General features: G+C 38.8%; 2 protein-coding genes across 3 annotated transcripts; one reads left to right on the forward strand and one right to left on the reverse strand.

The window, feature by feature from the left end:
* Positions 1 to 995: 995 nt before the first annotated feature.
* On the reverse strand, positions 996 to 7,946 carry LOC134789900 (zinc finger protein on ecdysone puffs-like). Its single transcript, XM_063760580.1, has 12 exons — positions 7,704 to 7,946; positions 7,171 to 7,245; positions 5,897 to 6,231; positions 5,372 to 5,483; positions 5,034 to 5,192; positions 4,393 to 4,722; positions 3,968 to 4,091; positions 3,787 to 3,890; positions 3,167 to 3,353; positions 2,044 to 2,160; positions 1,759 to 1,861; positions 996 to 1,153 (listed from the first exon to the last, which is right to left on the reverse strand). The coding sequence occupies exons 1-12, from the start codon at positions 7,944 to 7,946 to the stop codon at positions 1,039 to 1,041; spliced, it is 2,004 nt and encodes a 667-aa protein (XP_063616650.1). The 3' UTR covers positions 996 to 1,038.
* Positions 7,947 to 8,542: 596 nt separating this feature from the next.
* On the forward strand, positions 8,543 to 18,820 carry LOC134789901 (exostosin-1). Of its 2 annotated transcripts, XM_063760583.1 has the most exons (11): positions 8,543 to 8,703; positions 9,168 to 9,230; positions 9,355 to 10,149; positions 10,242 to 10,443; positions 10,608 to 10,727; positions 12,055 to 12,237; positions 12,481 to 12,615; positions 12,983 to 13,104; positions 13,430 to 13,610; positions 17,777 to 18,015; positions 18,513 to 18,820. In XM_063760583.1, the coding sequence occupies exons 3-11, from the start codon at positions 9,440 to 9,442 to the stop codon at positions 18,691 to 18,693; spliced, it is 2,073 nt and encodes a 690-aa protein (XP_063616653.1). In that variant the 5' UTR covers positions 8,543 to 8,703; positions 9,168 to 9,230; positions 9,355 to 9,439; the 3' UTR covers positions 18,694 to 18,820. The 2 variants fall into 2 exon arrangements, with proteins under 2 accessions (XP_063616653.1, XP_063616652.1); XM_063760582.1 differs by lacking the exons at positions 8,543 to 8,703; positions 9,168 to 9,230 and having other exon boundaries at positions 9,238 to 10,149; positions 18,513 to 18,801.
* The last annotated feature ends 8,166 nt before the right edge of the window (positions 18,821 to 26,986 follow it).

Raw genomic sequence — 26,986 nt, forward strand, 5'->3', positions numbered from 1 at the left:
ATAAGAAAGGTTAACCTTTTGACCGCCACAGACTGCTGTGGACGTCACCGGAAAGTCTTGCCGGGGACTCCGTAAAGTACAATTTCGCTTAAGAGGGCGCGTAAACCCAGCAAATTATAAAGGAATAAAAATACGGCGTACCGTGCGATACTTGCGACGGAAGATTTGACGGTATCGTCTTGGGTCCTATTCTGCTTTCGTCACTCATTCTACATTGAAAGCCACCGACGATTGTGACGAATGTAGAATGAGTGACGAAAGCAGAATAGGACTAATTTAAGAACTTGACGAAAAACGAATGGGACGACCCAAGACGATCGCACGTATTCTAACGTTTTTCCTCAATAACTGAAACTACTTATACTTCTGATTAAAATGTTGCTGCACAAATCCCTAGGCTATATCAATTTTGTACTAGTTATACTGCTATGGAATGCAGAGTAAGTAAGCCTTTACGAGCTTGTGTGATGAAAATAAATAGACAGGTTGATAAATAAAATGCGTAGTAAGTCTGAATACATTTATTTCACAATAACATACAATAATCCAGTTACATTAATATAGGTATAGGTCTCAAGTTATAAGCATTTCGAACTAGACCACTTGTTTTTTTCAAATAATTTCTAATTGTGTTACCAATTTCTTCAGTAATAGGTATATAACGTAAATATTTCAAGGGTTATTAAAATAGTAACAAAATGGGAAATTACAACTTTTTACAATCGCTGTATAAATTGATAGACATGTGTAAATAACAAAAAAAAATCTAATTTTAGTACTATACTAAAACCTACATTCTAGCTTAGACAATACTAAGAACTAAAATAGTACTTAATTCTAATCAAAGCAGACTGCAATAGCTTTACAGTTAGAATAATTCTAACTTGAATAATATAATATACAGTGCCTTTTAGGGTTCACTGTTGAACAGTAAATGACAAGGGAATTCGGAATGCTTGTCATCTCGTCACTTATAACTAATTGTTTTGAATTCATGTATATATACATAGGAGAATAGTTTGTGCAAACAAAATGAAGTTAGGCTGGGGTAGTAACCTCATTATTAGGTTTCTCAAGACTCTCTGCCACAGTGGTCTCTGTTTCTTCGCCATCAGCTTTGTCTTTCTTATCACTCTTCCTGAATTTGTCATACCTGTTTATCAAATAATTTAAAATCAAAATTAAAATACTTAAATTATGATTATTGACAGTGAAATCGGCTTAGCATTAAATTAACCTTTTGGACGCCAATGATCGATATATCCGCACCGCAGGTCCAACGCCAAAGACGGATTAATCAGTCACAGTTGTCAAAGGTGTTTATAACTAAGGCCAGTTAACAATGTAACTGCATTTTTTTGTAACACAGTCAACCTTGTTATTATAGATGCAAACAAGTTAGTAAACAAATTGTGGCAGGTATTTAGCTGGGCATTTTCATTTTAACTTGCACTTTAAATCGCGACTTAAGTCGTGTTTCAGTAACGTCTAACCGTTACATTCCTGACAAAATGTATGGGATTTGACATTGTCAGTTTTGTAACGATTGCTAACCGGCCGTTAAAAGTGCACAGTTAAGTGGAAATGTCCTTCTACAGCTGAAAAAGATAATGTAGGATCCATATGTATGGTTGTGAATAGATTGTCAAAATTTACCGGTTCTTTCGTACTTCTATGATAATTGCCTGTGTTTCAATTGTGCGGTATTTTATACGTAAAACCCGTTGGTTAAAAGATAATGATCGGAAACTAATCTACCTCCCAAGATCTTCGTCGTCGTCGCTGCCCTCGTTTGTGGGACGCACTTCGCGCAACAAATCACCAATGTCTTTATCCACATCCGCCCACAGTTTGTCTTCTCCTTAAAAAAATGAAATAAAAATAAGTGTATAGTTCTTCCATACCATGAATATCTAAATAATTATTCGAATAGAATAAAACACCTAAATAAAGTACGGATAAACTAAGTGAGCGTTCGGAAAATCAAGCTTCTACCGTAAATACTTGTTTTTAATAAAGGTTTGTAATATTAAGAAATAGTACCTGTAGCATTAACAGACTCGCCATTTTCTATCTTCTTCTTTTCTTCAGCAGGTTCAGTTTTCTCAATTTTGATTTTCTCAGCAGCATCATCTTCATTGGCCTCTTTGTTTTCCTCAGCTAATATAACAGATATCGTTTATTCCAACTATATCATTACCTTAGAGCATTTAATAACTGGACTCGCCTTTAAGAAGCTTACCCATATGCTGAAAAACTTGCATAATTGTGAAAACTTTTGTATGGACTGACATGGCTATTTGTATGTTACGTACAAATCACGTAGAAATAGCAATACATTTGATTGACGTCCCCTCCCCCGCAAAAATAGACAGACTGTTTCGTACAGAAAATGTCAGCCATGACGCTTCCACTTACTAAATGCTCTAAGATCATTCATTACACACATTGAAAGCTAGTTAGTGCGCCAAACAGTAAGTAATAAAATTAAAAACAACAAACCAGAGGCACAACATTTTGTAACTAGGCAGTAATAATAGCAGTACTCTCTTTATACTGAAGTAAATTTGAAGAAGAGCTATATTACTAGTTACAAATTGTTATGCAATAGGGCCCTGAAATTAAAAGATTCTATTTCGTTATTCTTAAACCTTTGACCACCACCGTCGTTAAGGCACGACATCGAAATGCCGTGACTACGCCACCAGGGGCCGATTACATAATAACTGTAACTAATAATATTAGCGAGTCTCTTTCTAATCAAAGGAATTGGAAAGAGACTTTCGCTAATATAATTCGTTACAAGTTATTATGCAATCGGCCTCAGGTCGTCTAATTTTAATGCCGATACGTTTCTCCACCAAAATATAATATATATTATATTCTTAGTCTGGCGGCCAAAAGGTAAAAATTTAAAACGCTACGCTCTTGCGATTAGTTATTGCGGCGGCACACCACGTGTCGCAGTTGCAGCAAGTGCGTATGAGCCCTTAGGCAGTTCAGTAGAGCCTCTGGTATATTGCACTAACCCCGAAGGCCACGGAACGTCGTGAATGCTCAACACTGACATTGGTTAAAACATGGTGTAAGGCGGTCAGCGTGGGCGTGAGCGTCGAGCGTGCGTGCGTGTCGTGGTCCTCGGGTAGTCGTCGCGTCGAGTAGTTACCTCGCTGCTGGTGCAGCTGGCGGTGGATGCGCTCGGCGTGCTTGCGCAGCGTGCGCGTGTCGCGGTGCTGCACGTAGCGGCCGAGGTGGTTGCGCAGGCGGCAGTGCCGGCGCAGCGTCTCCGCCTCCTCCGCGCCGCCCGGCTCCGTGCGCGGCAGGTACACGCGGCACAGCTCGCACCACCACACCTACGTCACCCATGTATATTAATAATATATTAGATGCTAAGGCATCTATAAAGAGGTGCTGTATTTCCACGTAAACGTTTGGTATACTGTGTGCAAAGACTGTACGGATTAAGAGCCAGTTGCACCAACAAGAGTAGAAGGACTGTCAATGTAAGAGAGCAGCCCCACGGTCGTCGCAGAGTCAACGCTGCGTCGTTTTAATTTGCAACACAAACACATTAAATGCGTTACGACGACGCGACGTCACGCACCAGTGGAACCTGGCCCTAACTCTGCATACTCCCCGTATAATCAAATTTAGACAGTGACAAACAGTTTTCACGGTTTGGTGAAAATGAGCGAATGCATGATTAGTTACCATATGTTAGCTAGTAACTTGGTACAGATTTGTAGAATGAAATAGGAGGAACATGAAATGTTAGTTAATACACACCTCCAACTTCTTAATGTGGTCACTGCCAATGTTAATCTCCACCTTGGGTTTCTTGGGAGCCTCACTATCTTTCTTCTCAGTGCCAGAGTCCTCATCTTCCACCTCTGAGAATGGTTAAAATTAATTAATACGGAAAATTACACCGAATTTAATACTTTTTTATATATATTATGTTACTAACCATCAACATCACCCACAGAGTCGAGAGTCATAAAGTTATCCAAATCAACATCCATGCCTTCGTCGCCACTGCCTTCCTGAGCTTCCTTTGGGCTGGCGCGGCGAATAGTTCGGTTCGCCTTTTTCTGTACAAAATAACAATATTTATCAATGATATCAGTATGAGAAATTCCAAGTCAAGACGGCACATGCTCAAGAAATGGCTTATACATGGAAAGAAATGAATTGCAATTTAGTGAGCTTTACTACCAGAGTAAAGCTGTAAAGCGTGTGACTTCGAAACCAATTGATTTCTTGGAACTTGGAACTGCATGAAATAATTATATTTACCAGTTGCAGTTAAAGAAAATAAAAACAGAATACTAATCATAATCAAGCCTAGTCTTTCCTTTGGGTCGGAAGGTCAGATGGATATGGAAGCGTCACCTTGAGATGGTCTAGGGAGCAGATGTGGTGCTCGTAGATCATGGGCGAGCGGAAGGAGAGGCGGCAGACGCGGCAGAAGGGCATGAGGAAGCGCTTCATGGCGCGGTGCGTGTCGCTCTGGTTGTGCGCCAGGCGCGTGGTGCGGTGGTTGAGGCGGCACACGAGGCAGAACGTGGTGTGCGCGGCCAGGTCGGCGCCGGCCGTGGCCTCCAGCGAGCGCTGCGCCTCGCGCTGCGCCACGCGCATGCGCAGCAGCTGCATCTTGTGGCGCCGCGCCACCGCGCTCATGGCCGCGCGGTGCTTGCTCGACATCAGGTGCTTGGCGTATCCCTATGGAATTACTGCACTTTGTAAACACTTCATTTTAATTGCCGCTGCAACTCCTCAGTTGCATGAATCATATCAATGTCTAGTGGTCTAATTATTACGAACTTGGACTGAACTAATGCATTGTTACATTTGCAAGATGCTTTATTACAGGTTTAAAGCTATTTCTAATAGTCTTGTGACTAATTGCTATTGTGTGTATGTCCAAGTAATTGCCTTATTATTTTAAGCTACTGATTAGTAGTTAAAACACTCAAGTCACAAAAACGAACATTAAGGCTGGCCTAACTGTTAAGAATATATTGTGTACTTACACCGAAAGTGGCAGATTTGTCCTTGCAGTGCACACAGAGCAGGTGCACATACGGACGTTTGCGCGGCTCCACCTCGGGCAGGTCGGGCTCCTTGTCCGTGTCCCCGTCGTCACCCGCCTCGCCCGCTTCCCCGTCAGACCCGTCCACGTCGTCTTCTGCCTATAATTTAAAATCAAGTAACGTTAACAACATCGATTTAATGAAATATACCTAAATATTTCATTAAATCGATGTTGTTAACGAAAAGATACAAATAAATAGTTATTTTCCTGCCTAAAGCCATACAATAAGTAACTAAATAGAGTACCAAGAGTAAGATGTAGTAAATATGTACCGACCTTAGGTGACTTGATCTTGGATTCCTTTTTGTCCTCAATGGCTTCATCCTTGTCATCAGCATCCCAGTCTTCCTCGGTTGACGAGGCCTCATCTTCCTTGGACTTGACAGAGCTGTTAAAGTGTAATTTGATGTAATAACCATAATCACAAAAGTACTATAAGTATTATTTTATGCATTATATTATTTTATTATATTGTATAATACTACAAGCAGGCTTGTCTTTGCTTTTTATACCAGTATTTTGGAGTTACCTTGATGACATCTTTTTTGCAGTAACATCTCATAATCCTCTTAGTATATCTAAGTTCTTAATCCTGTAAACCTAGGTATACATGGGCCTCATAGATACCATGTTCATTCCCAATCTGTGGAAGGTTTTCTTCAACACATCACATCCATAAATTCACAACGGCCCACGCATCTATCGGGGCATGTCTCTGTCAGTTTTTTATTCCAACAAATAATATAAAGATAGTTCGGGTAAACCAAAAATAACGAAAACATAGTCGGGGGATCATATTACCTTCGGCCCTTGATAGATCTGAACGCTCGGGTGTAACCCAGCGGTCTGGTTTCGAATCGCCTATAGGAGGGGCGCGAGCGCGGGGCGCCGCGGTAGGAGGCGCGCGAGCGCAGCGTGCGGCCGCGGAAGGCGCGGCGCGTGGCGCGCATGCGCGGCGCCGAGCGCATCGGCTCGCGCGGCGGGCCCATCGCGCTCGCCTTGCGGTACTCTCGGCTGGGCGAGCGCCTCCTGTCCTCGCCACTGAACGTGCGCCGTTCGCTGTACATCTCTTGTCTACCGCTGTAAGACCCGCCATAGTGTCCGCCGCCTTCGTGGCTACGTCTATCGCTGGACCCCTGTACACAATTCTCTCTATTTTCGCCACACGTCTTACAAAACCAAATGGTATTAAATTAAGGCACAAGAATGAGATATATATTTTTATCTTTTGCCATAAAGCATTTCGCCTGTTTTGTTTTCTCTACAGTAAATTTCTGGGAATGAAGCATTGAATGGGTTACCCTGTACGCTGCCACTAGCCCGTGGAGTGTTTGGCGGCTCATGGTGTCGACTGTCAGCGCTCGACGGGCTAGCTTGCATCTCAAATATCAGTGTCATTGGACTTGTATTGCTCTATATGGCAAAACGGGATATGCGGTGTATTTTTCCATCCCTTCAAATCATGGGTAGATGTTTGACAGCAAGATAGGCAGATTTGGAAGATGTGACCACAAAATGGTTCAATTGTTGAAACAAGTAAATTTCCTGCATCATTTGCTGGATAAGCTCCAACTCACAACAGCATTCTCAAATGTGCTGAAATATTGTACATTTTAATTGGATTGTGTTGAAGATATTGCCTATAGCATGTGTAACAGTCCTCATCAGTTCATTCTCTTACAAGTGGGTAAATAATTAGTCAAAACTATATCTCCTTCAGTAATTTTTGACATTCTCATCTGCTTATTCTGTAATTGTATGCAATTGTTAGATTATATCCAAGTAAAAACTGTCTAGAGTAAATTACTAGGCAAAAATCAAGCCAATATCACTTTCTGACTTCATTCATGGCTTAGTGCTAATCAATATGTTAACATCATACTATAATGCATCAGATACTCAATTTCATTGTATTCTCTATTGCCTGAAACTCTTATCAAATTCTCCATTATAGTTTGACATCCATGGTTTAAACATTTTGGTCTGCTCCTCATTCATATATTATTTTTTTAAGTCATCAATATAAGATTGCTACCTTTTCAATTCAATGTTCATTAACTATAATGTATACAAACCTCCATTCTTATCCTTTTCCGTTCAGGTGATCCAGATCGGCCACCATAATCCCGATTGGAATAACCAGTTGACTCCTGTGAATAATGTTTAAAAGTAAGGGTGCTGCTGTGAACTGTACTAAGAAGTTAAAATATCAAAATGTAAATATTTGTTTTCAGCCACCAACAATAAATATATAATTATTTTAAAGAGGACCCTGTAAAATAAACAATTTTTGTCTAGAGCAATGTTTTTCATACTGTGGGTCGCGAAGCCTCTGCCAGGCCTTAAAACAATACAGGGAAACATTATGTTTGTACTAAGGGAGTGGCGTCATGAAAAAGTTTGAAAAACATTGGTCTAGAGTGGAAATAAACATATAAACATCAAATTTATATTATACAATGGAATCCTCTATGTGGCATTTGAATTCTTGGCAAACTCTGCTCTTTGTGGATTTGACCTTTTGGCTCATATAAGTAAATCCTACTGGAGTTCCTTAAATCATAAAGGAAGTTCAACTGAAATATACAACTGACAATAAAGAACTTACAGATCTATACGACTTTTTATAGGAATCTTCAATCCTATCCCTGCTTGGGGCATATCTATTGCCACCGCTGCTGCTGTATCGGGAATCATTATTATAGGAGTAGCTGCCGCCACGTCCGCCGCGACCCTCGTACGAGCCACGGCCACCACTGCCGCGGTAAGAGCCACGGTATCCGCTGCTCGCACGGCCACTGTAGCTGCCCCGCCCATTGTATCCACCGTATCCGCGACCTCGAGATGACATCTGCCCAATAATAAATAATTACTTTATAACATTAGATGGTGACACGTTTTCTGTCTACTATGTAAGGTAACAGACGGAATACAGTTCGTTATTCAATAAGTAATTGATAATTTTAAGACAATTACTTGAATGATAAGGTAAGTAGTAGTAGTTTAATACTTGTTTATAATGAAAGGGGAGACATGAAGCAATCATTTACCTTTCCAGAGATATGGATATAAAATGGCGTCAAGCAAGAAGTCTTAAGGTGTGGATAGCGACAGATATTGTTAGAACAAATGTTTTAATATACATACATTTATTTAAAAAAATTCCGAATAACGAATCCCAAATCTTCAAAATTAAACTTGCTATCACAGTTTTGTAACACAAAATTTAATGGTTAAATTGGTTAACTTGCGGAAAAATCGCCATCACCGACCCGGCGTCTTTTTTTCCTGTCACGTCATTCAGTGTTGCCAGTGCCAGAAATTGCATGATATTGCGCTACATTATTAAGGCACATCACACACGAGCTGATTTTTTCATTTATCGTAGGGTGTGTAGAGGCGCTACTTTGACAATTTTGACATATCAATAATTTGGATCAAGCCGATCAAGGGAAATAAATAAGTAAATAAATATTATATTTTTTTCTACTTCGTTACTGGTTATTTATCACTTTTATCAGTGCAATGTTTATTTGAAGTGTTCTCTAAGTGTATGTTTTAAAATTGAACATGGAAAAGAGATAGTTATTCGGAAATTCATTAAAAATGTAAGTCAACGTTCACTCCACTCCTTCAGTAAAGTTCTGGGTTTTCTTATGGTATTTGCCCTATCTAAAAAAATATACATAAATAAAAATCTGTTTAACAACTTATAAACGTAAAGATTTTTTCTTTCCTTCCTTAAGTATGTCATCAGTATACATACCATTTTTTTTATTTACTAGTTTAAGTAGTTTATTTCCTGCATTTGAGTGAAAAGTGAAAACAAGGAACTCTTTAATTTGCTAATGTGTTTCTTATGTTTTCCTGAATATTTATCTTTGATGAAAAGTAAGATGTGTTGTGGGTAAAAAACTAACCCACAACACATCTTACTTTTAATTTTGAAATTTTTGATAAAAAAGATTGTGCCAGCATTAGGGTAGATAATACCTTTATTAAACTTACTACTTTACACCACCTTCAGCAGCAGCAGCAAAATCACACTATAAGTAAAATGTTTTTCTTGCAGGCATTACAATTGGCAACAATAAGGTCTCATGGAAATTTGAGGATGATCTTATCAGTATGCCTTGTAAACAGAATATTAGAAACCTAAATTGAACTCTATTGCTTGCTATGGTTGATAAAATGCAGGCAAAGAAGCGATATATGACACTTGTTATATCATGTGCATTTTTAGTATATTTCTACTTCAGCAGTCAACATGTAAAATCAGATGCAGCTCAAAGCAGTTATTTGGACCAGCTGCCCTCATATGCTACATTAGATGAACTGTCAGAGATGCCTCCAAGACAACAGAGAAGACCACATTCTGCACCAAGGCCTTGTCGCATGGAAACCTGTTTTGATTTTACTAAGTGTGGAAATGATCCTAAAATTTATGTCTACCCTACTGATGGGCCTGTTAGTGCATCATATCGTAAAGTATTATCAGTTATAAGAGAATCTCAGTATGCAACAAGGGATCCAAATGAAGCATGTCTGTTCTTGCCAGCCGTGGACACACTGGATGCTGACCCACTGTCTCCAGAACATGCTCCTGATGTTGCGGCACGCCTGTCGAGGCTTCCATATTGGAATAATGGTCGTAACCACTTGATATTTAACTTATATGCTGGCACTTGGCCTGATTATTCAGAAAGTGCTTTGGGCTTTGAGCCTGGTGAAGCCATACTAGCTCGCGCTAGCGCATCTGAGTCAATCTTTCGTGAAGGATTTGATATTTCTCTTCCATTATTCCATAAGGAACATCCTGAACATGGTGGAGCGCCCGCTGCAGCCACGGCTAATCCCTTCCCGGCACCGAGACGGCATTTACTGGCATTTAAGGGCAAACGTTATGTGCATGGAATAGGCAGTGAAACAAGAAATTCCTTGTGGCATCTACATGATGGTAATAACATGGTTTTGGTTACAACTTGCCGACATGGAAAGTCATGGAAACATTTAAGGGATGAACGATGTGATGAAGACAATCGAGAATATGATAAGTAAGTTTGTCTACTTCATCTTTACTAAATATGTGCACTGCCAGCTTCAAATTTACCTAAAACAATGAATTTTTGAACCCTGAATGTTTCAGATTTGATTATGAGCAGCTGTTGGCAAATTCCACATTCTGCCTGGTGGCTCGCGGGAGACGTCTGGGCTCGTATCGCTTCCTGGAGTCTCTGGCGGCGGGCTGCGTGCCGGTGCTGCTGAGCAACGGCTGGCGGTTGCCGTTCGACGAGCGCATCGACTGGCGCCGCGCCGTCATCTGGGCCGACGAACGCCTACTTTTGCAGGTAAAAGGAAATGAAAACATTCACTAAAACGTTGGATGATTGCATTGCCAACCCTAGGTTTTTGATGAATGGATAGCTAGAAATAACAAAAGTAGTAGGAACTAGGAACTCCAATAACATTTTATTTTATAGCAATTTATAGTTTTGTGTATTTCTGCTGGTAGGTGCCCGAACTGGTGCGGTCGGTGTCTCCCGAGCGTATACTCGCGATGCGTCAGCAAACTCAATTATTATGGGAACAATATTTTTCCTCCATTGAAAAAATTGCCTTCACAACAATAGAAGTAAGTATTTCCTGGGTATTTTCTCTTCTTTTATTAATTTATTATTATCGTTGAAGTTTTAAAAAGTTTTCTTCATAAAAAAACCTACGTTATGCATTAGTATTATTCCTATCAGATGGGTTCCACAACAAATATAACGAACCAGGGTGGAACGAACATCCTCGCGAGGAAATTTACGCCTTCACGCCTTTGAACACGTGCCTCGTCTGAGGCATATTAGCCGGCATGTGTTCACAGACCGAGCTGTTTTGCGTGACAATTTGTTCTTTTGGCTTCGGGACTCCCTCTGGTCGCATAACAACTTATGTCATATTTTTAATTGTCATAACACTTTATGTATAAAATTGTAAGTCATAAAAATCTTTAGTCAGAATTATTCCTGAGCATAACTGGGTTTTTGTCATAAATTAGTTATGTCGTAATTTTTGTAGTCATTAATTTAATTCGTATAAAATTTGAAGTCATCTGCTTGATATCCATAATTGTTTTTCGTTCGAAGTATTGCAGTGCATAGTATTAATATAGACATAAAAATTAAGTCATATATTTAGTGGGCATAAAAGAAACTAATCATAATAGGTAGGTTAGGTTCGTTAGGTTGCTTTAGATGCCCGAAGGGCAAACTACGCAGAAATAGGCTAAAATTAGTTTCTTAAATTATTTATGTTAACCATTATGGTTGAAAATTATTATGCTACAAAACGTTATACGTAAAAACCTTATAAATATCGATAAATATGATTTTAGCTGGTATGACATTTGATTAATTATAATCAAAACCTATATGCACAAAAAATGTATGACAACTGCTGAGTATGTTATCAAATATTATGGCTAAAAATGTATGACACAATATAATATGACTTTTCATTTGTATGCGCAATGATGATTATGACACAAGTTGTTATGCGCATCAAAGATATGACCTAAACTTGTATGCAACCCAATATGGACCCTCGTAAATATTTTAATATTTCAAGATATAAATATTTTGTGCAATTTTATGACCTAAACTTGTATGCAACCCAATATGGACCCTTTAGGCTTCTGTTCTTTGTGTTTTATTGACCTAAATAAAATTGCACGAAATATTTATATCTTGAAATATTAAAATATTTACGACTATTTCTTCCACGGAAAACAATAAACTAAGGAAGCGACATAAGCCTGAATTACGAAGAAAACCGTTGTCGCCAACACCTACACGTTAATATTCTATAGTATTTTGTTTTCTGTGATTTCCTCTATGGTTTTCATAGCGGCGCCGCGTTTTCACTTACTCATAGTACCGCTACAACATTATTATCAGTTCGATCTATTCGGTCAGATAATATTTGAGCGCGTGCTGATGGTGCGGAGGTCGCGGCAGCGCGAGGCGCTGGTGTGGAACAGCTGGCCGGGCGCGCTGGGCTCGCCGGCCACGTACGGCGACTCGCGCGCGCAGCTGCCGCGCGCCGCGCCCAACCCGCCTCCGCCCCGCCTAGCGCCCCGCCCGCCCCAGCCGCTCCAGGTACACTGCACAAGTCTCACTGCAGCCTACAGCGACGCAGCCGTTGCTGTACCACAGCAGCACGACTGCTACTTTTGGTGACTCACGCGAGAAGCTTCCTTGTAGTCACGCCCGTTCGCCCGGCGTGTAATCTATATGCGTCGCTCTAGGCACATACCTAAATTCTACATGAGAGAGCACCTACTCGACGGATTACATTTACCATCTTTTTTGCCTTATTATAAAATTTTTACTAATAAACAGGCGCCCGATGTGCCGCACGCCGCACCGCCGCCCACGCCGGGCACGTCTTTCACCGCGCTGCTGTACGTGCAGGCCACGTCGCCCGCGCTGCACCGCCTGCTGGCCAGCATCGCGGCCAGCGAGCACGCGGAGAAGGTAATGTACCGACATACGACACCCACACACCTAGTACTTACATACCGTCCGTACCTGCCTACACAGTGCGTACTATTATAGCTCCTTGTCTACTATAACTTAATAAATTTATTTTACTACCAATGAAAAGGGTCGTAATAGTACGACATAGTTCCTCTCAAACGTTTTGGACCCGCATGAAATTAAGATTGTACTGTCATTAAATACTAACATGTTTAACATCCCCATAATCGTGCTTGTTCTATAAAACTAGTCCCGTTTCTACAGTATTGAGGTGAAGTAGGTACTTTAGTTGGAACGTTGGAATCAAAGGATTATTGATTAGAAAAATAAGTATATTATGACTGTGTGTGACTGTGTGTAACAGGTGGTAATAGTGTGGGACAGCGACCGCGCGGCGCCGTCACTGAAGTCGCTGGCGCGCGCCGCCGGCGACCCGCGCGACGCTCTGCCCGTGCTCGTCATAGATGCTACTACTCACTATCCTGGGTAACTAATCATTCAAACAGTTCTTTATTATCTTAAAGTGTCGTCTCTAAATCGCTAGTGCGCGCCGTAAATAAAAGAGAACGAAACCATTCAGACTCTGGACTGGACTCCCTCAGTAGACGCTTGTAATCTCCCTCCCCTTAATATGTCAACGTACGTGTCAATATGGTAACTTGTGTAATCGACTCTCTCTCTTCAATCGGTCCCTCATTGCTGAGGATCGTCGGTTTAATTTTAACTGGCAACAATAGTAACAGTACTCACCGCTTTAGGTGTACATCCGTAGGAAACTGAGGCTAATGCAATATTTTCTTGTGTCCATTAGGGAGGGTGTGTCGGCACGCTGGCAGCCGCTATGGGCGGTGCCGACGGCGGCGGTGTTCTCGCTGGACGGCGACGCGCCGCTGCTGGCCGAGGAGCTGGACTTCGCCTTCCGCGTGTGGAAGGAGTTCCCGGAGCGCATCGTCGGCTACCCGGCGCGCTCTCACTTCTGGGATGAGGCTAAGGTGCGTTGTTTGCCCATTTTGAACCTTCACAGTATTGTAATAGAGTCCGACGGTCTAGCAGACAATTTTTACTTCGTATTCCGCGTGTGAATAGGAGAGGTTAATCTATTATTTTGCCGATTTTGAACCTTCCCAGTATTTAAATAGTGTCCAAATCAGGGACCGTTACCGGTATTCTGACTACAGGTTATTATTGAGGTATAACCGGTGTAATTTGAATTTGGGTATTTATATCACTTAAGCTCCGAATAGAGGTATTCGAATACCGGTATTCAATAGTGTTATCGGTTTAGCCAATTGACAACAAATACCACTATTTGATAGTTTACTCCTAAAGCTATTACCGGTAATAAGTAAGTGCCAATACCGGTTGTAGTAGTACCACGATTCGTTCCTTCGCTACTCGTCAAGGACGTTGTCCGGCCCGCTTGTAAAGTTGTAAATACTTAAGATCCGGATCTTAGAATGCCCGTTTTCATGTTGGCTGGTAAAATTAGCTGTTAGGTGATGATTTTGAATGATAAATATTTAATAGCGTTCATTTGATTCATTTAATTGTTTTTTTTTTTGTTGATTTAATGGTATTTTATTACGTATGTAGTTTATAATCTCAAATATATGAGCGCCGATTAGACGTGCGCGCCGCCGCCATAAGGAGTCCGCGCGCCGCCGCCGCCGCCGGTAGATTAAAATGCGCGCCGAATATTTTTTATAAGACAGTATTATGCAGCGTTAAAATATGTAATAGGTTATAGTCCGATAAGAAATAGTTGAAATAGGCGCCACTTCCTACGTAACTCTCACATTTTTGACGTAAAATACTTACTTAAACATGGCAATAATTACGTACTTACGGAAATTTTTTGGTCATATAATTTAATTTCTACTATTTTATGTCGCACCAACACCATACTAACTATTTATTATGTGGCAGTACGATTTACATAAAAATGTGTTGTATGTACCATGTACCTATGGGTAAAACACATTTACAAAGTATAATGTCCAGTGTTTTAACCGTTGTCGATTACAGGGCACTTGTGCCAAGTATGCGAAGAGTAAAATTATCACGTTTTCTGGTAGTTTTTATGAATATGAATATGAATTAAACAGAGGGATTTTAGGTGTTTCAAAACCTTTTAAAAAGTCATTACTTGTCGTATTGCAACGTAATGAACCAAATAGATAAAAAAATATTATTACGGTTTTTTTTTTCCTGTGCGTTCATCAAGACATCAAGAGACAGACCCGATTTCATTTGAGAAATTTCTTACGAAAATATTGATAAAATTGCATGCATTGTTGTATACCATTGCTCAGATGTTGCTGCATCCTACGATACCCCGCTAACTTTGATTTAATGTTAATAAAATGACGCCAATGACTGGTAAAATTTTACCACCTACGAGCTATAAAGCTTTTGGAAAAATATAAAAATAATAGGTTTTACTTTAGTTCATAACATAAGTTGACATTATCAGTAAGTGTATTTGTAATTAAAAATGCAATTATTCTATATTTATTAAAAAAAATATGAATTTTACAAAAAAAACCTTATGCATATAAAGTACTGTATACTAACTAGGCAACGTCCAAAATACTAGACGTCTTTTCATTATGCGGCGTATCTTTTTATTTACACCGACTGGCAACATCCAACATATTTGACATACCTATGTTTTTTTCGAAACTATTATAAATAGATTTTTTTCATGATTTTTCTACAATAAACAACCACATAATAAGATAATAACACCAAAAAAATGATACTAACACAGTTTTTTGAGATTTTTTCCCTTGTCGATTTAAGGGTTAAGCATGGCTTTTCATTATACGTCTTAATATTGAAAAGTTGAAAAATTCCACGCCGCCGCCGTGGATTTTTTTCTGGCGCGCCGCCACCCAATTTTTTTCGACCGGCGCGCACGTCTAGCGCCGCCCAATAGGCATTTAGCCGGCGGCGGTTCGCCGGTCAAAATTGGTTGGCGGTGGCGGCGGATCGGCGGCGTAGCCTTGAAAACTTGGTTTATGCGAAGAGAATTCAAACCTTAATTCATTTAATTTAATTTATTGAATTATGGTAGGAAAAAAGTTTTTCATGGCATTAACTGTAGATAAGCAGCATAATGAACATCTCTTTATATTGTGAGGTTACTGTTAATTGAATCTATCACTAATTCACTACACTTTATAAAACAAAGTCCCCCGCCGCGTCTGTCTGTAACTATATGAATGTATGTTCACGATGAACTCAAATCAAAACCTACTCAACTGATTTTCATGCGGATTTCAGCTATCAATAGAAAGATTTTTGAGGAAGCTTTAGGTGTACAATTTGTTAAGGTTTTGTGTAATCCGTGCGAAGGCAGTGCGGGTAACTATAGTCAAATATAATAGTTATTATATGTACGTATCGCCAGGAGAGGTGAATGATTACACACACTGCTCGCACAGACCACCTAGTAATCGCAAAAATAGTATGAATGAATCAATGAGTGAATGTGACTTAAATGTACGATATTAAAAGCCTACATATAAAAACCCCTTCAAGAAACTTTTTTGCAGTTGATATCAACTTGATATTGGTACGAAATACGGAACCCTAAAAAGAATATTAATTTCAAAAATGTCTCAAAAATTGTATTGAACAACTATTTACAACTAATATTGCTCAAAGGTTAACTGGAAGAGATCCCTTAAAGGCATAAGTTCGCCTTTGTACTAATGACGAATGTTATTTTTCCTGTTTTGTTTTGATTTTTGTACAATAAAGTGTTTTACTACTACTACTACTATATTAAAGCAGAAGGAGTTGAAAATAAAGTTCCAGTTAATCTTTGTTTAATATTCGCTGAAAGTTGTTGAGCATTAGACTTTTCTGAGTGAGCACTCTATGTATTTTTTTCTTTATGTGGTTAAATGCACGTAATAATTATTTTTAGATATAATTTTAATTTATATTTTTGTTCGGTAAATAAAACAAAAATATGATATGAAAAGTTTTCTTGATTTCTATTTAAAGTTAATTGTTTTTATATAAAGTACCATCTCTTAAAATATCGGTACCTAATTTGTTAGCACGTTATATAAAAGCAATAAATTCCCGATCAAACTAATCTGCATAGCATTTGCAACGACAACGTGTGTAAATATCATCGTTAATGTCAAAGTTCTATGAAAATATGACGTTTATATTATAATAACACTCCCTCACTTTGTTCTGTTCAAATCGGTGCAAAGTTAGCTTAGACAGACTCTAGTATCTAACAAGGTCACGCCGATGCCACACCGATAGCGCAGAATTTTGGCGGCGGCGGCGGCGCGAAAATTTTGGCGGCGCGGCGCTCATATTTCATATGGAAATGTTTTCTGGGATTAATTATTTTCATTAATTCATTCATTAACCTCGTGCCTTGAAACGGTCGCAACGCTCAATTTTACAGATTTCGAACCACTTGCTACGCTCGTGGTTAAATCATGAAATCTTTCGCTTGTACAGCGATCAATATAAGCATGAGCAAAAAGAATAGATAGTAAGTTACATATGTCTTTGGCATGAGGACTTAACAACAACTTTAACCTCTTGTCGCAAAGTTTTTGGTTACTCTTTGATCAAGTGCAATGAATACCGGTATTAAATACGAAAACCATTACCGGTATACTGAATACCTGTTATTATTGAGGTATTAATGAATACCGGTATTTCATTATGTCAATTAGTGTACAAATAGCGATAAAGACAAAAACGGAATGACAGCAATACCTCTAATGCGAATATAGGTATAACATTTTAACCGGTATTCGTTTGACAGTTTTTATACAGGTATTTAATAAAACCGGTTATACGGTCCCTGGTCCAAATGCCGCTGTGGGCGGTATCGACGGTGATGACATTCTCACCCAGTCAGCACTGCTTCCGGCTGCGTGACTCGACTTCGGCTTGCGCCTGTGAAAAGAATTCCATAATAAGTTAGGGCTACACGTTTACACTTCTAGGGTGAGGTTTAGGCTTTATAATGTTTGCCGGTTTTTAACCCAATCTTTCCTGACGCGGCGCTATCATTCAATTAGAATAACAGGCAACCACGTCTAGTAAACGGATTTTAATCGCTTTAAAAAAAAGTTGTAATTCGGCTGCACGATAACGTGTCGTTACCTGTACACAGAACGCATGGGGCTACAGCAGCAAGTGGGGCGGCGCGTACTCGCTGGTGCTGCCGGGCGCCGCGCTGGTGCACCGCGCGTGGCTGGCGGCCTACAGCGCCGCGCCGCCCGCGCTGCGCCAGGCCGTGCGCCAGGCGCGCAACTGCGAGGACATCCTGCTCAACTGCCTCGTGGCGCACTACACGCGCCGCCCGCCGCTCAAGCTGGCGCAGCGCCGCCGCTACAAGCACTACCGATACAGGTGACCGCCTTACATATATTCAACTCTTTACTAGGGTACTAGGGTGATGGCTGGTAATAACAACAACCAAAAGTAATTGCGTAAAGAAATATTATCGAAACCAATCCTTCCAAAGCTGCTTACCTGTTATCATATTGTACGGTCAGCATGCCGAAGTTGCCAATGCATATCGGGACATTTCTATGGTAATAAGAGTAATAACCTCCTAAGGCCCAAGGTCCTACCTATAGTACCTCTTCAGTTAAATGAAATTCAAATTCTGTTCAATCGAAACAGAGTCGCTTTTGCTTTGTTTCGTTTAATTTTCCAACTACGTAAAAACAACTCTATTTCCTATACTATAGGTTAAAATTTCAGTGGCAAATTTTTGATTTTTCATTTATATCATTTATATGGCTGGGCCTTATAGGAGAATAAAGATGTGTTACAATGTATTTGGCCACTTTAGCCGTCACTATCTACTTGTCACAATAATATTCACTATCTAATAGTCACAGGTCATCATGGAGCGACCCGGAGCACTTCGTGCAGAGGCAGTCCTGCCTGAACACGTTCGCGGCGGCCTGGGGCTACATGCCGCTAGTGCGCTCCGTGCTGCGGCTCGACCCCATACTCTTCAAGGACCCCGTCTCCACGCTCAGGAAGAAGTATAGGAAGATGGAGCTGGTCGCTTCCTAATTAGGTTTCCAGTAAGCTTGATCTTGTGACTTATTTATACCTAATCTGTAAAATGTAGGCGCGAATGGTTATCATCCCATAGAAAATCAGAATTTCGCTCCTTTTTCTACTGACAAACTTGTTTGACCGGCTATAACCCGCCCCGCCCCGGCCAGGCCGGTTTGTGATATTTAGTGGGTTTTTTTTTCAGATTAGAAATTTTATATCCACAGAAGTGGTAACATTTTTCCTCCTAAATTAAATCTTAGTAACTATATGCACTGAATTATAGTATCGTTTACATATTATTATCGTCTGCGGAGCATACTTGGCATCACATGGAGGGATCGCGTGACAAATGAGTCTGTTCTAACCGAGGCACAGCTCCATAGTATCACAGCCACACTGAAGAAGAGACGACAGAGGTGGCTTGGGCATGTGTATCGAATGGAACGGACTCGTTTGCCACGTCAAATTCTGCTAGGAGAGGTTGCAGACGCAAAAAGACCGGTCGGGCGGCCAATGCTGCGCTTTAAAGATTGCGCGAAACGTGACATGGTTGCCTTTAACATCTCAGGCAACCAATGGCAGAAACTGGCCGAAGACCGACCCGTGTGGCGTCGTGCTATTCACGATGGTCAATCCAAGCACGACGATGCCTGGTTTTCCTCATTAAAAGAAAAACGCATGAGGCGCCACGAGCAGGCCTCCAACCCCCGCCCACCTGGGGGAGCATACACCTGCCGCGTGTGTGGCCGAGGGATCCTCTCTCGTATAGGGCTTTACAGCCACGAACGCAAGTGTCGTAACCAGGATGCTGCGTAAAACATCTGACACAGATGATTGATAAAGGCCTGTTATTATTACATATTATTGTACCGCAATATTAGATATCCCTATATTTCGGAAGAAAAAGTTAATTACCACTACTTTTGAGGTTAGAACAATTTGTAATCGTAAAAATAAAGCGGGGTATGGTTGTATTTATGGAGCGCACGTTGTTCAAAATGTTTTCACTTCTCATGCTCGTAAAATTGACATCTAAGTCGCGTGTCAAGCGGCATAAAGTTGCTTATAATGTTCTAGAGCATAAAGTAAAATCTTCTATTACGGCCCTTATTGACTTAGCAATAAAGTTCAAATTCGGCCCTACAATTCAATCGCACTCAAATTTACATTGAATACCTGAATTCAAGGGAAATGATTACCTAATATTATTACTACGTCTGCGTGGAATGATGATTGATAAAAAAAACCGGACAAGTGCGAGTCGGACTCGCCCACAGAGGGTTCCGTACTTTTTAGTATTTCGTTCCGTAGTTTTTAGTTATAGCGGCAACAGAAATACATCATCTGTGAAAATTTCTACTGTCTAGCTATCAGGGTTCGTGAGATACAGCCTGGTGATAGACGGACGGACGGACAGACGGACAGCGGAGTCTTAGTAATAGGGTCCCGTTTTACCCTTTGGGTACGGAACCCTAAAAACTACCCTTCTTCCTCGGGCCTCAGCCTCAAACTATCTCCATATCAAATTTCGTCTAAATCGGTTCAGTTCAGCGGTTTAAGCGTGAACTTACTATTGCATTGCGTGACAGTTACTATTGCATTTATAATATTAGTAGGGATTTATCCTACTTGACAAATTTAGGTTTTTAGCCTTTAGCTAGTTTAGTGTACTAAAAAACTGAAACATGGAGTTTTCACTATTCTAATCAACATAAGTCTTAGTAAAAATAAATATAAACAGTATAAGTGCTATCTTATACAGTCGTTATAAGTTGGCATTGCCATCGTGATAGAATACGTACGTACATATCGTCACTACTTTGAAAAAATCTCGTATCTCGCACTGCTACTCAAAGTTAAAACGCAGTAACTCTGTATGCATTCCATACATAGTTACCACATTTTTGTTTTGATTTACAGAACAAGATACGAGTTTTTTTTTCAAAGTAGTCACGATATGTAAAGGCATTCATATTTAAAATTTTAAAGGCTTTCCCACGAGGAAGAACAAAACAACCTGTACCTATACCAAATTAGAAAACAATTTTGTATAGCATAAGTACATGTGATGTTTTTAATGAAAAGGTACTTAACTTTCAGTGGGCGATGAGAGGGATTTCTAATTGCATCCTTACCTTTTTCTTAAAAACAGCACACAGGATTACATAAGTGTAAGTGTTGATACGCAGAAACCGAGTATACAGCATGGGGTCCCATAAACAATCGATAATAGGAATAGGTGCAAAGAGTGAAAGGAAACTAATATTAAGTTACTATCAACATTTACTCAGTATGTACAGTTGTCAGCTGCAGAGATAGGTGACCCAAAGTTGCAAGTAAAATTATATGCAGGGGCGGTCAGTCGTCTCTGCAGCTGACTGTACTTGTACCTAGTACTTTACATTATAAATACATGAAGGGTACACGGAAAGAACATGTCTAGTCCATTTTTTTGATAAATGAGATTTTAATCTCAAAATGTAGAGTTCTCAATGAACTATTAGTAACAACTTCGGTTACCTGGGTAATCATAAATATAAGTAATATAACTCCTTTTTTTCTTACTTTAAAAACACCTATACCCGAAATTAATATGGTTAATTATGTACATCGTTCCTTTCAAACCGCGATAACTCAAAATGTTGTCAGAGTGACAACATTTTCTTTCCGTGTACCCTTCACATATTATAATCATTAGTATAATAACCAATGCATGAAGTTTTTACTGTCACTTAAAACATACATTGGACTGTAATCGTTATCTAATGAACATAAATCGCACTCGAGGAGGGATTTTGCGAGCACGTCAGTTAGTTAAGATTTACATAAAAGAAACAACGGGTTGCACTCCGGGAGTGCCGGCAGAAGTGAAAACTCAATGACATTGTAACAGTTTTTCGATCAGGTCACGTGTCCGTCTTACGAATTTTCAATCTGTCGAATCTGTCGGTCACGTGACCTGTCGCGAGTTTAACATTTTTTCCCCATCACAAAAAGTACGCAGCCGCTAATGAAGTGTTCACTACAAATATCTTAATTTAAAAGTACATTTAGGTACTTATTATTTTTTGTAACTTAGTATTTATACTATAATTTAATAAACTAACGCCAAAATGAAATCAATCTTTAATTGCCAACATAATGTGTAAAACAATTTTGTAGCTAAAAACCCACATTTCATTTGTTAAGTGGCCACTTAACAAATGAAAATAAATAGCTGTCATGCGTCATTATTATAATATAGTTTAAATTCTAGGCCCTAGTTTCACAACGGTGACAATTGTCAAGCAATTATCACACTACAGGACAGTGACAATGCGCCGTACATTGCGGACTGGTGTAACTAATAAAATTTGGCTGCTATTTAACTGATCACCAGATTTAATAAAATTTAATACCAAAAAAATCTATTTTACCACCCTAAAATCATGAATGATCACCAAAATTATAACACCATTTTAATGTGAAATGATTACCAATTTTATTACATTTTACTATCCTTTTAAAGGAAATGACACCAAAATAATCATTATTAACCCAAAAATAGTCAATGATTACCAAATTTCAATCCCCATTTTAATGTGAAATGATAACCAAATTTTTACATCTTGCTATCCTATTAAAGAAAATGACACCAAAATAATCATTGTAAACCCAAAAATAGTAAATGACCACCAAAATTAGAACTCCATTTTAATGTAAAATGATAACCAAATTTTTAAATCTTGCTATCCTATTAAAGCAAATGGCTCCAAAATAATTATTGTAAACGCAAAAATAGTAAATGATCACAAAATTGTAACCACATTTTAATTAAAAATGTGCAATCATTTAATATATCGTTATCCTATTAAATTAATTAATCCACTTCGTCACCTTTTTCTAGTAGCATTTTATTTCTGTAACAGTCGCAGTTCTAACCTAACCTAACCCACTTTTCTAGTAGCATTTCTTTTCTGCAAGGGTCGCAGTTCAAACCTAACCTAACCCACTTTTCTAGTAGCATTTCGTTTCTGTATGGGTCGCAGTTCAAACCTAACCTAACCCACTTTTCTAGTAGCATTTCTTTTCTGTAAGGGTCGCAGTTCAAACCTAACCTAACCCACTTTTCTAGTAGTGTTTCGTATCTGTATGGGTAGCAGTTGAAACTTAACCTAACCTACTTTTCTAGTACCATTTCGTTTCTGTAAGGGTCGCAGTGCTAACCTAACCTAACCCACTTAACTGATAGCAGTTTAACTTACTTTTCTAGTAGCATAACGAAATGCTACTAGAAAAGTAGATTAGGTTAGGTAGGTATGCGGTGCGGGCTACGGGGGGTTGAGCGGGAGGGGCTAGTAATTTTGGCATCAGTTTACTTTATTTGGTAATATGTATAAATTTTTTGGTAATCATAGTGGTTTATTTAGGTGAAAATATCGCATTAATTTGGTCTTCAAGATTTGGTGATCATTAATGATTTTTGGTGATCATTCAATATATTTGGTATTTGAATACAATTTGAAGTGCAGTCGTAATTAAAGTGGTGGTACTTTTGTATTTTTAGGCCTTATTTTTTTGGTGTTCAGTAATTTTTTTTGGTAAGCATGATTTTTTTATTTAGGGTACCAAAGTATTTATTGGTGGTCATTATATTTGTAGCCATAAAATTTTACCATCGTTACTTAACGAATAACGACTGAAATGGACACTAAAATATCAGTGTCAGGCTGTCAGGTGTCAATTGTCAGCGTGCTGAAATAGTCCCCCGGTTACAAGCACTTAGTATTAGTACAAATAACTTATTCTGACAAATTGGTTGATTTATTGTCAAACTTATATGCCCGCGTAATGCCCCCTCGAGTGCGATGTTATGCCAATGAGTTGCTCCATTATTGGTCATGACCATGTCGCATTATTGTTCGTTTACGGGACACCCTGTAGCTTAAGTAGGTATTTATTGTTACTTTATTTGTCAATCTATCTATTATCTAAACGTTTGTACTAGTTAATGTAAGTATCTGTCATATCACTAGACCAAATAAATGAAGAAGACGAAAGAATCCAACTAATATCAACACTTTCATTTTCCACTACTTATTTATAATTACTTATATATTTATAGATCCTGTTTTTACTACGTATTCATGGATACTTTAAAGTATTTTCGTACAGGTCAGTATTTATGCCGTTATCCGACTAAACTAAAGGCTTAGCAGTTAAAGGCGCTATAGACAAAAAAGCTCCTTTTTTGTGTATCGAAGTACGGTATAACTGTGGATACACACGCACATGCACCTATATACTACCATTGCTATAGAAGTAAGAAGATATTGAAATGTGAGATAGAGTCGAACGTAAAAATTATATTGCTATTCATTGCAAGGTGTGAAATAGCTTAATTGACCGAAGCGAAGCGAAGGTCTACGTTTTGACTCGGGCATTTTGCTTTCGTATGTCCGGATGTTCTCCTCTACAAGTCGCAATTCTTAACCGATTCTCTTGAAATTTTGTGACCGAATTTTATGACTAAATATTTTTTTTTTGTCAATCCGGTTTTTGGAAATTTTGAAAAATGGCGGAGTCGTGATACCTGTCGCCTAAACAAATAGTCGTATCGATATCATAAGAGTTTTTTCTTTTTGAGACATGTTTACAGAGTTAATAGCAAAAAATGCAGAAAAAAATTATCGCTGGTTTAGGCGGTATTTAGATATTTAGTTTTGTATTTCCGGATGTTCTCCTCTACAGGTCGCAATTCTTAACCGATTCTCATGAAATTTTGTGACCAGATTCTATGACTAAATAAAATTTTTTTGTCAATCCGGTTTTTGGATTTTTTTTAAAATGGCGGAGTCGTGATACCTGGCGCCTAAACAAATAGTCGTATCGATATCATAAGAGTTTTTTCTTTTTGAGACATGTTTACAGAGTTAATAGCAAAAAATGCAGAAAAAAATTATCGCTGGTTTAGGCGGTATTTAGATATTTAGTTTTGTATTTCCGGATGTTCTCCTCTACAGGTCGCAATTCTTAACCGATTCTCATGAAATTTTGTGACCAGATTCTATGACTAAATAAAATTTTTTTGTCAATCCGGTTTTTGGAAATTTTTAAAAATGGCGGAGTCGTGATACCTGTCGCCTAAACAAATAGTCGTATCGATATCATAAGAGTTTTCTCTTTTTGATATATGTTTATAGATTAAATGGCCAAAAATTCAGAAAATTTGTATCGCTGGTTTCGGCGGTATTTAGATATTTAGTTTTTACTTGAGAATGAGTAGCTAAATTTCGTCAGCTTTAGTAAGAATTATCATGGCGCATTTTGCAAGCGTTCGCTTTTTTGTTTGCATAGGGAGGTCCCTGGTTCCATCCCCAGTAATTGTATGCTGCTACATAACTTTTTGTATTTTTTTATACTTAAATTTCGTATCAATTGTTGTTTTTTATTTTATTTTTTTATTTTGAAAAAATGAAAAAAATCGTATTTTTTATTTATCAAGCGCGGGCTAAGCGCATTCGTTTATTTTTTGCAAGAGATGATGGCTTTTTGCGCTTTAAAGAAAATTTGATTCTTGAATATACGGTGCCATACCTTTGGCCTATGCTCGTCTAGATGGCGACACCATTTTATATTTAACAATTTTTACCCATATCAGTAAAAGAACATGGGTCAAAATCATATGGCGTTCTAAAAATAAAAAAAATCATTTATCCATACATATACAGGGTGGAAAGGCACGACGATCCTTCCCGGAAGTATTAGGTCGTTTAAGTGATACAGAGACTATTGGTAATGGTAAGAATCGTTAATTGAGTAAAAAATAAAAATTGCAAAAATACTACTTTTTAACTGTGGTGATAACCCTATAGCATGTGCACATGACGGCTAGATTAAGGATCTCCGTCGGGAAAGCTCGGGACTTTACACTTTTTTCCGATCGTTGACAGTATCGCAATGATGTATGAATGACGGATAAATGTCAAATAAATCAAATGCATGCAAAAATATTACAAACAATTTTATTACTTTCTTAGATAATTACTTTTTTCCAATATTTAATACTATCTTCTTTTCACATACGGTGTTCAAATGTACCTCCGTGTATTACAACGCCGCCGCAGCCCGTACCCGAGTATGTCGATGCACATGCGATATAGTGTATGCTCTTCGTCATTTATCCTCCGCAGAAAGCACCAATTAGCCTTTGTCTCATTTCGTCCGCAGTTTCACATTCCGTTTGGTTTGGTACACCATATCTTTTACACAGCCCCACAAATTTAAATAGCCACGAGCATCTAACATTTTTATTTGAAGAATATGACATTCAATAAGTATAGTTCAATGAAAATTTAATTTCAAACATCAGACGTCTTGTCTATTTCCTACCACGCAAGAAGGTTTGTTAGTTTGGTATTGAAGAAGTATTTATTCTTGATTTATTCTTAGTATTTAATTTTTGCAAGTTCATTTGGTGCAACTAACACAACCTACTTGTTATTTTTAATTATTTTAGATAGTTTCCAATTATTCGAAAATAATTTTGTGAAACGTGTTAAGAAACTAAAACCTTTTTATCAGTCAAGGAAACCAGAGATATTTATAAGACGATTGCGTACTTTTGAGTGGTTGTCAATGTCACCATTTGAACTGTCGTTGTAAACAATGTTGTGGTTAGTATTATTAATATTAAGGAATAACATAACTATTTCATTCAAGTATTGAACAAGTGGAACCACTAAGAAAGCGAAAATCCTGCAATGATTCTTACCGTGCTGTAAGCAGACCTAAAAATGGTTAGATGGCAACAAATTAGCATAATTTCCTGTCGAATACTGATTGTTTACAAGTAAGTTCATTGACCCTGTCACCTGTTAGGGTTAGAACAAAGTAGTTTTTTGCGTGGATGTTTAAAAGGTCATAATTTAGAAACGGTTGCCCATATTAACATAGTTTCTATGGAGAAAATATAGAGCTTAGGCTAAACTATCTCCCATTTCCGGAAAGGATCGTCGTGCCTTTCCACCCTGTATACATTTATTGATTATTTTTTTTCATTTTCATTTTAATCCTGTATCGAAAGATGGCAGTAAATTTACTGTGACTACAAAATTTAGTATGACAATAACCCTCTACTACATATAGGGACCGTGCGCGTTGGAGGGTCTGCCATCTTGTGGCCTGAATCGGAAACATGTACATTGCCAAAACAAGTTCTACCATCTACCGTTCTTGTAGGTACGTTTCCTTATGCATAGTAGGTTCTGTCATCTTGTGGGCTACATCGGAAGCATAAACGTCACATTTACGCCTCACGCCAAAA

This window comes from Cydia splendana, chromosome 4 (assembly GCF_910591565.1).
Source record: "Cydia splendana chromosome 4, ilCydSple1.2, whole genome shotgun sequence".
Lineage (NCBI taxonomy): Eukaryota > Metazoa > Arthropoda > Insecta > Lepidoptera > Tortricidae > Cydia > Cydia splendana.